Source organism: Vanessa tameamea, chromosome 4 (assembly GCF_037043105.1).
Source record: "Vanessa tameamea isolate UH-Manoa-2023 chromosome 4, ilVanTame1 primary haplotype, whole genome shotgun sequence".
In the NCBI taxonomy this organism is placed as follows: domain Eukaryota; kingdom Metazoa; phylum Arthropoda; class Insecta; order Lepidoptera; family Nymphalidae; genus Vanessa; species Vanessa tameamea.
This window is the reverse complement of record NC_087312.1, coordinates 10,209,878-10,223,858: the sequence shown is the minus strand read 5'-3', so window position 1 is coordinate 10,223,858 and position 13,981 is coordinate 10,209,878. Positions and strand designations below refer to the sequence as shown.

The 13,981-nt window shown below is 29.9% G+C and overlaps 1 protein-coding gene across 1 annotated transcript; it reads right to left on the bottom strand.

Moving 5' to 3' along the window:
* Window positions 1-8,917: 8,917 nt before the first annotated feature.
* Window positions 8,918-10,648, bottom strand: LOC113395159 (secretion-regulating guanine nucleotide exchange factor). The gene is made up of 3 exons (XM_026632721.2): window positions 10,469-10,648; window positions 9,540-10,389; window positions 8,918-9,401 (listed from the first exon to the last, which is right to left on the bottom strand). Exons 1-3 carry the CDS (start codon window positions 10,496-10,498, stop codon window positions 9,163-9,165), a joined length of 1,119 nt encoding a protein of 372 aa, XP_026488506.2. The 5' UTR covers window positions 10,499-10,648; the 3' UTR covers window positions 8,918-9,162.
* Between the last annotated feature and the right edge of the window lie 3,333 nt (window positions 10,649-13,981).

Below are 13,981 nucleotides of genomic sequence, written 5' to 3'. Positions count from 1 at the left end.
TCTGGGGTAATGCAGCTGACATTAATACCAGGTTGTACTGCAGAAGAGGGCTATTCGTGCAATTTATAACCTGGGCCCAAAAGATTCGTTAAGAGGTAAATTTAAAGAAATTAAAATAATGACTGTCGCTTCTCAATTTGTTTTTGATAATGTTATGTATGTACGCAAAAACATAAATGATTTTCCCAGAAATTGTGACGTACATTCTATTAACACTAGGAACAAGAATAAACTTGTTACTCCAAGTACCCGATTACACAGGGTTAGTAACTCTTTTTTGGGGCAATGTATACTGTAATGTTTTTACAACAGGATCCCAGAAAACGTTCAAAATTATTCAATTATAAAATTCAAAAGAATCGTTAAAGAGTGTTTGTGTGCTAAAGGATATTACAACACTAATGACTTTTTAGTTGACTGCATACCTTGGGAATGAAATGATCGCCTACAGGCTGTTTCAAATAACTAAAATATAATTATTATTGTACATGCAAAATGGAAAAAAAAAAATAAAAATCCGCTGAGTTTCTTTCGCCGGTTCTTCTCAGGTCCGAGGTTTTAAATTCCGAACCGGTGGTAGATTTTTGATTATCAATAAGCAAGTGTAAACACTTCTATATTTAATAAAAAAAATTGACTTTGACTTTGATCTGTGTTATTTAATTAGTATCTATACAATAAATCACTAAAAAGCGATGAAAGTAGAAATTCTCGGTACAAAATGCTTAAATATTTTATAAAAAGAAGCTCGACGCATCGACACTGTTCTGACTGATCGATGGATGGATTTTACGACATGATGGTTTAAGCTTCAGATAACAACATTCGTCGTATTATATATTTTTGGTAATAAAAATGTATCCACAAGATAGTCAAAGCTGTACCTCTCTAAAATCGACGTTCAGATACCTTATAATCAATTTATTTTCGAGCATTTGTTACTTTATTAATTTAATTTTTAACCTTCATTGTGTTATTGTTATCAAACGTAATTTTTGGTAAACGATATTTTGAAAAAAATATATAATATTTCAGGTGCTCGAATGTTTGTGTTTAACTCGCATATGTAGGTATATATGTAAGCGACTTGGTGAATGCTCCTTTCCCTAAACATTATTTGGAATCACTTTTTATACATTTACTACACATAAAAGAAATATTGTCTGTGAATCAAATGGAAGTTGATGGTGTGCGTCGATCGAATCACATCCTCACCAATTACTTATATTTTTACTTTTGTATTGTCCGATAAAAAAGACATTTTCAACATCGCAAGTGTTCTCGACTGCCGTCCCAGTTCGACCCGAGTCCGTTTTACCTCAAACGGAAATAAGATTCCCCGGCTGACATAATAGCTTTTCACGGACTACGTAATGCAAGTTATGAAATGGAAAAATTTCTCTATATTATACAATTTTCAATACTAGCTCTTCTGTTAATGAGATGAAATGCGAATACATTTACTTTTTATGAAATTATTGAAATGTATTTAATAAAATAAATATGTAGGACGAGTACCTATGTAGCTTACCGACACATAGACGCAATCTGTCCTTTACATCGCGCTTACTATATTTTTTAGATTGTGTATTGTATTCATTGATTAAAGACCACTTAATAATCCACAATAATGATAACAAAAAATGTTTAAGATATAAATAATATAGACCGTTTACTCTTCAGTATAACGATGTAGGTAGATAATAATAATAAAAAATATGGTTTTAAAGTCAAATTTCATTAGCAAGTGAATATTTTAAAATTCGACCCGCGTTCGGTCGTGGAAATACAATCAAGCGTGAACTTTGCATACCAGCGTCGACGAATTTACATTTTATGTAGGCAGAGAACTCTTTATCTTCCTGGAAAATAATGCAAATCACGATTAAAGCTGTCACGAAAATGACTTTAAGTTAGATATTCTAGTAACGGAGTTCATGGCAGGTTTAATAATATATATTTGGAACAAGATGTAATGTTTTAATGAATATACTCATGTCTTGTACTGAAAATCATGTTAATAAAATTTATCATAAAACGTTTATAGGTGTGTGTGTTCCTTTTTTAAAAATATTTTAGGTTCGCTAGCTGAGTTTTACTTTCATTACAGTAATATAGTAATGTATAATTTTTGACCCGAATTGTAATTAAAATATTTCTACATTTTAAATGTTTATCTATAGGTACTTATAATTAATAGTAAAAATTAAAAATTGATATAATGTGGACTGCATTATAATTGTGCGGCTTAATTTTCACGTATCTTAAATTAAATTTATGTAAACTGACACATTATATTAATAATGTCTCCACACTAACCACCGCTTTGGTGTCCGTCCAAACACGCCACAAAGTTTATTTTAATGAAATATTATTAATAAGTTATTAAAATTTTACAAATATGTTAATTAATTACACCACACCGAATTTCGGTCATTAATTTTTATGCGTTCTCCTCCGAAATATAAATACATCCTTAAAAAATGTGTGCTCTCACTTGTCAGTATTTAGACATTTATATATAACCTTATTATTTAAATTAAGCACTATTAATGACCTTTTTACACTCTGTATCCCTTTCTATAATTAATGTTGTTCATCGACCTCCTCCAACAGCATCTTAGTTAGGCCCTTTAAAAATCGTGTCGGAATGAATGTAGAGATGTAGAGCGAGCGTTGACCGGTTAAATAATTGCAGGAGGCGTACGAGTTTTCTGAGGGCCAGTCAACGTGAAAAATTCATTTCGCTTGCAGACATGTTTTATTTAAGACTTCGCGCACTGCGGCATATTTAAATATTTAGTATCGGCGAGGGCTAGGTAAAAACGTCTCCAATATTGATTAAATAACTCATTAATTTCAATATATCATTTGTTAGAGTATAAACTCATTTGATTTCGTACTCATAAATATAAGTACATAAATCACAATCTTAAGGAATTAGATCACAAATTTCACTTGGTGGGAAGGCTTTGTGGAAGCCCGTCTGGGTAGGTTAGGTACCACCCACTCATCAGATATTCTACCGCCAAACAGCAGTACTCAGTATTGTTGTGTTCTTATTTAAAGGGTGAGTGAGCCAGTGTAACTAAAGGCACAAGGGACGTAACATCTTAGTTCCCAAGGTTGGTGGCGCATTGGTGATGTAAGAAATAGTTAATATCTCTTACTATCTATGAGCGCCCACTTACCATCAGGTGGCCCATTTGCTCGTCCGCCTACCGATATCATAAAAAAAAGTTACAAATATATTATTAAGTAAATAAAAAAGGCATATTTTTTAAAACTACGGAAATTCACTGCAACTGCTAACGGTAGTTACGTCACAATAAAATTACGCGAGCTGAAACTCAATTATATGAAATATTGACGTATCATAACGAAGGTTCAATATGAAGTCCTTCATGTACTAAAATTTTAGATAAAAATCCACGTAAATAACAATACAGTTACATCGTTATCATGTTACAAAACTATTTTTTAAATAACTGTTTCTTTTTTTAAGTCTAAATTAATTAATTGAATATTTAATTAAAGGAATATAATATCGTTTTATTCGGATTAGTAATACCGAATATGCTACCAAACTTATTATTTTTCAGTAAAATTATCTACTCGTAAAAATAGCTTAAGAGCTATTTGTATGTATGCGCTGTCGTTTACAAACTTTACCTTTTAAGGAAGAACCTTGCAGAAAAGTATAGGTAATAGACATTAAATTTCAACTTAACAGATAAGCTTTTGCTTTTTGATAAGCATTTTGACAATAAAGGAAGTTTAGATTTACTCTCTTATTCTGACTTGGAGTAACTAGAATGTTTTTTCTTTTAATTTTCAGTCAATGACCGAAGAAATATGGCGTAGCTATTTTGCAGGAAAGACAAAAACTTACAAACTTATTGAAGACAACTTTTGAATTAATAACTAGGAATTAGTTACTGCTATATATTTTGTAACAATAATTTTCGTAATTTTTATAAGTATTTAAAAAAAGCGTGTTTTTTTTTCAGAATAACTACTAAATATTACTTCAGTGAGGTGGTAAATATCATTTTAAAAAAAAAATAGCTTTGGAGGAACCTAATTCTAACAATAAGTAAGATATTAATATGTTTTATATTATAATCGACTAGTGACCCGCCCCGGCTTCGCACGGGTGCAATGCTGATACTAAATATACTACAGAATGTCTTTATATACAACTTTCACAGCTTTTTTGTCATTAGACAGTACAAGCCGCTATGTCCCTGTATTTTAAATTTGTAATATCCTCGAAAATATTTATTTAAATTTCATATTGTAAAGGACCATATAGATCTATATTAAATGCACAATGTATTTAAAGTACTTAACTGGATATTATTTTTTTGTATTGCTTAAAATCGCCTCGTAAATAAGCCATTATTTCTCGTAAAAAGTAAATGTTTAAAAATGGTTATTGTGGATTATCCCAACGAGAAAGACATATACCATCGCGGACTTTTTTGTAGACATTTTTTGGGTGTACAATACTTTCCTACATTATGTATTTTGATCTATCTCATACAGTTCAGCCGGCGCTTGCAATGTAAGCGTAACAAAATGTGTTTATTTACGACATCACATTAGACCTGTAAAATTGTCAGTGTTTCTTTACTATATTAAGCATGTTTTATACATATAAATCTCCCTCTTTAAATATTCTATCTATTAAACCGCATCAAAATCCATTGCGTTGTTTTAAAGATCTAAGCATACCCAGGGACAGGCAAACAGCGGAAAGCGACTTTATTTTATACTGAGAAGTGATATAATTTGTAAGTCTACATTTATTTAGTGGATAATAATTGTTATTATTCAAACTCCAGAGTCAAAACTGCAAATAGTTTAAGACACAAGACACATCTATGTTAAGAAAATCCATTCGATATTAATTTAAAAACCCCTTCGCTCTAAGGTAGCAGTAGCTATTTCCACTGCATTCATCCATAAATATCGCAGCTGTAAATATACTTGACATTTATAAAACAATTCTCTTTGGAGTCTACTATTATCCTTGTCTAAGTTAGATTGACTATCAGACTTGTCTTCAGTCTTCTAATTTTTTTTATACAATGGACCGCACATCTATCAAAACTCTGAGAAAATCTATTATAATTTGTCAAAGTGTTGTAATTATATACCACTATATATTAGTAATATTATTTAAAATAATTATGAAACGAATTATGAAAATATTAAGTTTAAAACTCTAATTACAAAATAATAATAATTTAATTCTAGGATAAAGCTATAAATCGAAATTTCAGTTCATATTATTTAAGCCAATACCCATATTATATTGACAAACAAGAATTTAGATCGAAATGTATACTTATCAAAAATGTTTGATATAAGTAACTTAATAATAAAATGATTTCTTATCTTTCCAGCTGCTCTTCAAAATGAACTGAGCCTCGAATAAACATACTATTTTTAATGTACCTAGAATTCATTATTCTTTTACGTGCTCTTTTAAATATTTTAATTTTTATTAATTTACTTAATACTACGTATTATTTTTCTATTTCATATGTCAGTATTGAATTCATAGAAAATACTTAATTTTACTACAGCCTTTCCTATCATTAAAACTTTTACAATAATATATAAAAATTTATAGGTTTTTTTTTTTTATTTCTACAATACGAAGTATATACTAGTATTTAAATTTTGTCTTCATAATTACTGTAACCTCACTCACATTTCACCTTCTTTCCACCTTCTATATATACAAAATATTGTTTATTAATGTGCATAAAGAAGAAATATTTTACCTTTTTTTATACATATACGTATGTTTAGCTTAGTCCTTGCAATATATAGTAAAAATTATACCGACATTTGTAAAAGCAGGCACGTTTTGCGTCTTAGATGCTGAGTGCGAATGCTCGCTGACTGGCTCGGCAAATATCCTTTTTGTATGAAATCTTTACTAAGAGAAAGCAATCTGTGATACTATATTTTTTTCCATTTTTTCTATCCAAATCATGGAACTGCTTAAGAATTGACTTGGTCAACATTCTGTGTCACTTTTCAAGATTGTTAAATCATAAGTATGATTATTTTATTACATGACATCAACATAAACCTATTTCTGATGAAATTTTCAAAATGGTAAAAAAAAAAAATAGTTCATAGAAACAATTTATTGAAAAATAAAACTACCGCCATTTCTGATTAGTAAGACAAGAGTGAACAATGTTTTTTGTTCCTCGATACGAATGTGATTAATAAGTACTTCAACTTAGTAGCACAAGAATGACTGCAGCGAGAATTGTTTTATGAACGTCAAGTGTTGTTGCAGCGATGGGCAACGAGATGGAAGGATGCAGTGGGCGTGCGCGCTGGGAAATTGCAATATCCGAAACTCTAGACACATAATATCATTATCTGCTGGAAATGTCATTTTTTTATAGTTTTAACTATTTAGTAGAGTACAAGTAAAGATCTGTCATTCATTTATTAATATTAGGTATATTAAGGATAAAATAATGTATATCTATACATTTAATTAACATAATTTTTTTACACAATACATTTATGAAATAAAGGCTCAAATGTGAAATGACTGCCTCTTCGACGGATTTTGATACAGTAATGCGATTCTGTAAGAATTTTCTTCGAATCTCACTCGTGAAATGTTGACAATTTTGATACATGCATCCTATACATTTTATAATTATTAAAGTCACTGTCGCATATCACATTCTGACATTTCACGAACGTTTTGTGAGGTGAGTTTCGAATTTCTTGTTACAGAATAGCCAACCAGTTTTCATTAATAGATACAGCTATAAAAGAGGTAGGTTTGTATGTATGTAGGTATACAAAATAGACGATTAATGTGTCATGTGTTTTATCCAAAAAACTGTTTTTGTTCGCTTACGGGGATCACGCTGGCTAATCCTAAGGAGATACTAAAATCGTGTTAAGAAAGCCTACAAAAAAGTCAGTGACAACATGTTTCTTTCACGGATAATTCATAGGTAATAACTATTTTTATCTATTACAAATTGCCAAAATTAGGTTATTTGCAAAGTCACTTCCTCCGACTCAATTTTTTTATTCCAAGTGTATATGTTAATTATAATAAAAATGTCTTGTACAGCATAACATTCAAATGAATATTTTAGAATATTATATCATCATGAAGATAATATCTGTCTTGTTTTCAAATTAAGTGTAACGAAAAACATCGTTCACTACGAAACGGATGATCGGATAAGTGACTAAAATTTAAACTACGCATTTAAAATTATCCAAAATAAAATCTATAAGCTGTGGACAAATAAGTTCTATTATTCGCAATAAAAGTACTATACATATTTTTCATTTATGAAAAACTTACAAGTAATAAATCAAACGTCTTAAAACAATTAAATATGTATGCATATTATTTTTTTGCTAAACGCACAACTATCTTTCTTTATTAATAAATTGCATCATTTCGAAGCCGAAGTAGGTCGCCAGTAGTATATAAAACATATACTAGTAACAAATTTCTGAATGTACCTGTAGTACAAAGATCGTTTCCAGTTAGCATTACATCGACGGAATTAGGCCTAACGGAAGATTGGATCGTACGAGCCGGCTTAACTAAACTTCATTAGCCAAGTTTGCATATCGGAGCTACATTGAATTACGACGTTACTCATATATGGGCGATGGACGATGGACGACATAGATCTTTTATTGTTTACATACCTAATGATTGTTAATTGAATGTAAAAACAACAGTATACTGAATTATTAGGTTTTGAATATTGGGAATAGAATATCACCTAGGTATTAGATACATTTTATTACGCAAATCACCACTAAATTTTATCGGAAGATTCGTATGGAGATCTTTATGTGTTGAATGAAATACTGACACAAGTCAGGTAGGTAGATTGGTGGCACCCAGTAGTACCTAGAGCAGCGCGGATAAGCTCTAAACGTTCTCCTTAAAATTTTGGTTTAAAATCTTTTTCAAATTATATCTGGATAAAGAATAGCTATATAGTAGACTAGAACGAAAGTATAGCCCTATACTTTATTTCACCTAGTTCTCCTGAGATACCGACGATCGCGAGATTTGACTAATTATATTTACGCATATTATCTAAACAATTAATTTTTAAAGCTTTTTTAGCGCTTTCTCGGTCATCCATGTACAAAGTAATTCCATAACTTTTTTTGAAGTGATAACTTCTTATGGGAGGGTAAACCGCTTCGTTGCGTAAAGCGTTACGTATTTTTTTTTTAACAATAGTAACAATTCCCCAAATGAATTAAGGAATTACTAATAATCCTATTTATGTTTATCATTTATATTAGGAGTGGGGACGACAATAACCCAAGGGGTCAGGATCGGTCCTGCGACTTTTTACATCGCTTGGCGGTCCGTAAACCATCGTGCTATCGAAGCTTTAATTAGAATTTATATTAAAATAATCTCCTCATACTACTGTACTGTACTAAAATTGACTTAAAAAAGGAATTAAAATATTTAGTAGTAGTTCTTGTCTTGTCGCCTATTTATGTAAAATATTAGATTAATAATATCTCATTCATTTAATAACACTTTATTGTTTATAATCAAATTATTATTATCAACAAAATCACAGCTCTTGTTAACATTGTAACACAGTAAATAATAGTAAAGTACATAGATTAAGAACTTGCATATTCAAAAGTGTTTGTAAAAGCAATGTCAAATAAATTTTATATTAATTGATTCTTATTCATTATCACATTGTTTTACTTAAAATTAATAAGTAATTATTTATATTAGTATTTATTGAAGTTAACTATAATGTCTGACTTCACACAGTGTAGGATATATCTAAGAGTATAATAATAATTAATGTCTATTTGGATCTGTTATTCATTCTTTAACCATTCATCTGATAAATTTCATTTTTTTTATAGTTATTGTTGATTATTGCATAAAGATTTCTGGCATGGTACCATTTATGTTTCAGAAGCATACTAGTTGTAGTATATTACAAAATTAAATCAAAGAGGCATATACCGAGCACTGGTTTCTTATTAGTGTAATATAAATACAAAATTTATGTAGCACCATTGGATTATGTCCTGCACAGAAATGTCTAAATAGAATATATATTATTTAGTATACACAATTGTATGTTTTTGTTATTTTGATTCTAAATCATAGTCTATTACTACAAAATTGTGGGCCCCTCCAGCAAATATTTGTTTAATTTTTGACTTTGTTACAATTGGTACTTGAGTAGGACACCTTATAAATTCTTCAGTATAGGGTAATCCTGTGTTTGCATGTTCATTCCAGCCCCAAGCCCAAACAGTTTTATCAGTAGCCATGCACAAGGTATGTTCAGAACCTAATGCAACATCCTCTACTTGCCTGTCATCTGAAAGATAAAACATAAATTATATGTGTAATAAATAGAAAATGTTATTTATAACTAAAGTTACTAATGATATTATAATTTAAATACATTAATTCATTGTTATATAAATAGTGACATCATATTAAAATAATAAGCTACCTGGTAATTTAATATTGAAAATCTTTCCAGAAAATTCAGCATCCGTCCCAAGTTGTGCTTTGTTGTTCCTTCCCCATGTAAGCAGCGACCCATCGTGCAACCATAATAAAACATTAGTCCAACCACTTAAAAGCTTTTTCACTTCTTTCCTTACACTTATATCAATTTTTTGTGGTGTAAAAATTTTCTTATATTCTTGGGAATTAAGCAACAACTGACCATGTCTATTATCACCCCAAACATACAAAGCATTTTCTTCCGAGCACCATCCTACTGTATGATTCTGTCCACAAGCAATGTGAGATATTTTGGTTAATTTAGGTACTTTTTGAAATCTATCTGAATTTAAAGTATTTTCACCTAATCCCAGTTGGCCATGCCTGCCACAACCAGTTGTCCAAACCTCTCCTTTTGAATTAATCATCGCTGTATGTCTCAATCCCATGGAAATCGCACACACATTAACTTGGAGCCTAATGGGTTCCACATATTCTCCGAAATGATCTTTAGGTAAACCTAGCTGACCATGACTATTGGAGCCCCATACAAATAAGTAATGTTCATCTGTGACACCACAACTAAAGTCCCATCCACATGCTATATTTGTAAATGTGATACCACTTAATCGCCATATGCGACTAAACGTATATACTTCCGTTTTATGTCCCAGTTGTTTTTTAGAATTCCACCCACATGAAAAAAGCTTTCCCTGACTGTCTAACAAGACGGAATGTGCGCCACCACAGGCTATTTGCTTAATCTTGTCATAAAATTCTGTTTGCAATTTAGTAGGCTTATCTATTTGTTCACAGGTTAGATCGAGTGCCAATTGACCATGAGAGTTAGCACCCTGAAAGTTATTTTAATGTTAAAGCTGGTTTTGGTTATAAGATACAAAATATTTATATAATATCAATAATACTGTTTACCCATGTCCATATTTCAACAACAGGATTCATATTTATATTATAAATACTAAAATACGAATTGATTTCTAAAAAGATATATTTTGATTTTAAAATAACTACAACAAAAATGAAAATTAACCACTATTAGGGATACACAGCCTCATAATCAGAATAAAACAACAAACGACTGTCACTGTCAGTCTGATAAAGTTAAATGTCAATTGTCAACGAAAGTGGAAACTTGAAAACAAAATCATTGTTGCTATTTTTAGTAATGAAACCAATATTACAATCCACAATCCATACTAACTTCTTCACTCTTGTTTATTTTAGATGTTGAAGTTATTTATTTATAATATATTATTATACAAATTGCTATTGTATTTTATCAAGCAAATAGCTTTTTTTTTTGGTAGAGAGATTTCTCCCCCTTACAGATCAGATTAAATTAATTGACTTCTTTAACAATCCTTCAATCAATGTTCATGCCGGGATTCAATAACTGGATCATAAATAACTTTGTTTTTTAGTCTTTCTGACGAGAAATTCTCAGTAGTAGTCTACTCAGTTTGAAAAATGGAAATATTTATAATCCCGTAATTGGAATGTATACTTAATACTATAATATTGAATAGGATATGACAATTTAACCAAAACTCGATGGTTTATACAGGATTTTTATTTTTAGATAGATTTATATTATTCTTTTCGTATTCAGCGATAAAAAAAAATATCCGAAATATGTTTCACCAGTACTCATTGGTATTGAAGTGGAATAAGCTTAATAAAATAAAAATCCTAGCGGTCAGACAGTTAAAAATATTCGTACATTATTTTTAAAATATTTTGATAATTGAAATCCTATATATGTGTTAATATTATATAAAAAAATATCTACAGATTTTACAACAAATCTATATATTTAACATGAACGTTGGAGCATTTGCTCTTTTCAAGTAAACGATCTAATCGTATAAAAAGTATTTTTGGTAAATTTATCTTTTTATGATTATTTTCGGAATGATATAGGTGTAATGTATATCTATTAAAATTGTTTGCTTTTATGCAAATTAATAACTAAATAAATGAATAAAATAATAAATATACATAAGTTCCCTCACAACTGTACCTATTATTTTAATAAAATATTTATTTGGCTTACCTGTGACAACCTCGGCAACAACAAACCAATATCAACTTTAGGTACAATTTCGATAAAGCAAATACGCCAGATATAATGTAAAAATTATCGAAAATTTACATTCAATTTATGCGTTTCAGAACTTAGGTTCAACGACCCAGTTATTAAATAAGGTTTTAAAAAAATGTAAAATTATATTTAATATAAAACTCTAATTAAATTAAAATGGGTACTATTTATAAACATTAATCATTGACTACCGAACATTTTATAAATTATATTATATAATTTATATAAATACATCACCCAATCTTTAACCAATCAGGAAAGTATAATCCGCATATTATGAAATAATTTGACACAAGTTCAGTGGCAGATGGGTAAGAAAATCAATAGAAATTCATCGGATTGGTCTCATAGTGCAGCATACTATAAATAACCAGCAAATCACGATAAGCTTTAGCTAGTATAATACACTGGAATCTGCCCGATAGGTAATCCTTAAATAGTTTCTCTGACAATGAAGCTTTCTAGCTTGTTTATTGAAATAGGGACAGATATTAATATTGAAGGTCTTAGCTAATCCTGAATGGTACGTACACATTTATCTTGATCTAAATTTGTAGATATATATTTTTATATTTGCATCATTTAGACTCTACATTGAAGCGTATAAACCTTGGAAACGGTATTGCTTTAATATACTTAGGTATTACATTTTCTTCCAAATTATCTTAAATCTTTAATATCAACGTCGTCTATATTTACTTTTATCTTAAACTTGAATATTGTCAGTTTTATAAAAAAGAATATGTAAGAGCCATTTAAAAAAATACAGACTAAGCTTCCAAAACTTAGGTGCATAAAAACATCTAAAATCTCTTAATAACCACAAGTCCCGTACTGTGTCACAGTTTTAGCCTCAATACATTTTGACATAATATTATATTTGTCTAATGGGCTAACTAGTCTGAGTAACCTTGTACCCAATGGGATTCCAATCACAAAACATTAACATGTTGGTTTTTACTTATAAACACAAATCTAAATACCGATTTGCATGTTTGATGTTTTTGTCTTAACTTAAAAAACTACGATCTTCCATACAAATTTACCTTTCCAATTTACCTTCTTAAGGTATGAATATTCGCAAGAGCTTTAACGAATGACTTTTATTCATAAAAGTATTCCTAAATAGGGATTTCTTTTGGAAAATACTCTAGGTGCTCACGTTCCTGTGTAAAATTTCATCCTGTCCAACCCACCGACTTAGGCTGTGTGTTGAATGTCAGACAGTCATTTTAAAATTATATTAATTAAATGATAAAAAAATCAATATGTTTTACTATTATTAATTCTTTTTTATCATCTAGGTTCTTCAAAATTAATACACGGTACGATCTACTTATAATCGCAATTTATTTATATTAAATTTTTAATCTATGACATGATGTTTTCCAGATTGTGGATATCGCTGACACAACTTCGAAAGTACTTGTTTAAATATTCATTACAATATATCGTTTTGGTGTGGCAAAGGTAATAAAGAGTTGGGCGCACGTGGATCCCGGGCAATAAATCGCGTTAGTCTCGTGATTCATGACCAGCCCGGGAATATACGATTATACTGGCAGTTCTACCATATAACGCCTTTGTGGCGTACAACAGAAGCCAGAACTATACGTATCAAAATAAAACTATGTAATGTACATATCGTCGTTGCGCCTGCAAAAGTTGCTATGTGTTTTTTTCTTATTTTACATTGTTATAACGGTTAAAACGGCATAACAATCTAAAAATATGAAAAAAAAACACAGCGACTTTTACAGGCGCAACGACGATATGTACATCTATCGTATAATACTTTTTACTTAATTTACATAATATTATATATTATATTGTAATTAATTTTCGTCTTTAATAGTAAATTATTTTATAGTAAATTGTTTAGGTATAGATATAAGCTTCGAATATAATTTTATTTTCAAGGTTAAATCTAGAAAAAAAAATATGTTTTTCACGACTAATATTCGCTATCAGCGCGTCACACATAACACATAAATATATTATTCAAACAAAAATTAATATCAAGCGGAGGTATAAGCTAAACTGAAGTAGGCACAAAGCTAACTAATGTTAACATTTTATTTTTCCTTTACATTACTTTAAGAAAGTATACAATACCAAAATAGATGTGACTTGAGTAACGTAATAGATTAACAGAAGTTACTGTAGCGCTTAACAATTGAAATTAATCCGATTTAAAAATGCTTCGTGTGTATACAAACGAGATTGATCAAAGAAAGAAAATGGAATAAGCTCAAATGCCTCTATAAAGGATAACATCAAAGGAATGATCACGAAGCGCGTCACGGACGATTACATTTGACACC

Excerpts from the sequence above, each read along its gene's own strand:
- LOC113395159 (XM_026632721.2), bottom strand. The coding sequence starts at position 10,498 with ATGAATCCTGTTGTTGAAATATGGACATGG. Across the intron at positions 10,390-10,468 it reads TTGTTGAAATATGGACATGG|GGTGCTAACTCTCATGGTCA; the intron begins GTAAACAGTATT and ends AATAACTTTCAG. Across the intron at positions 9,402-9,539 it reads TTTCAATATTAAATTACCAG|ATGACAGGCAAGTAGAGGAT; the intron begins GTAGCTTATTAT and ends TTTATCTTTCAG.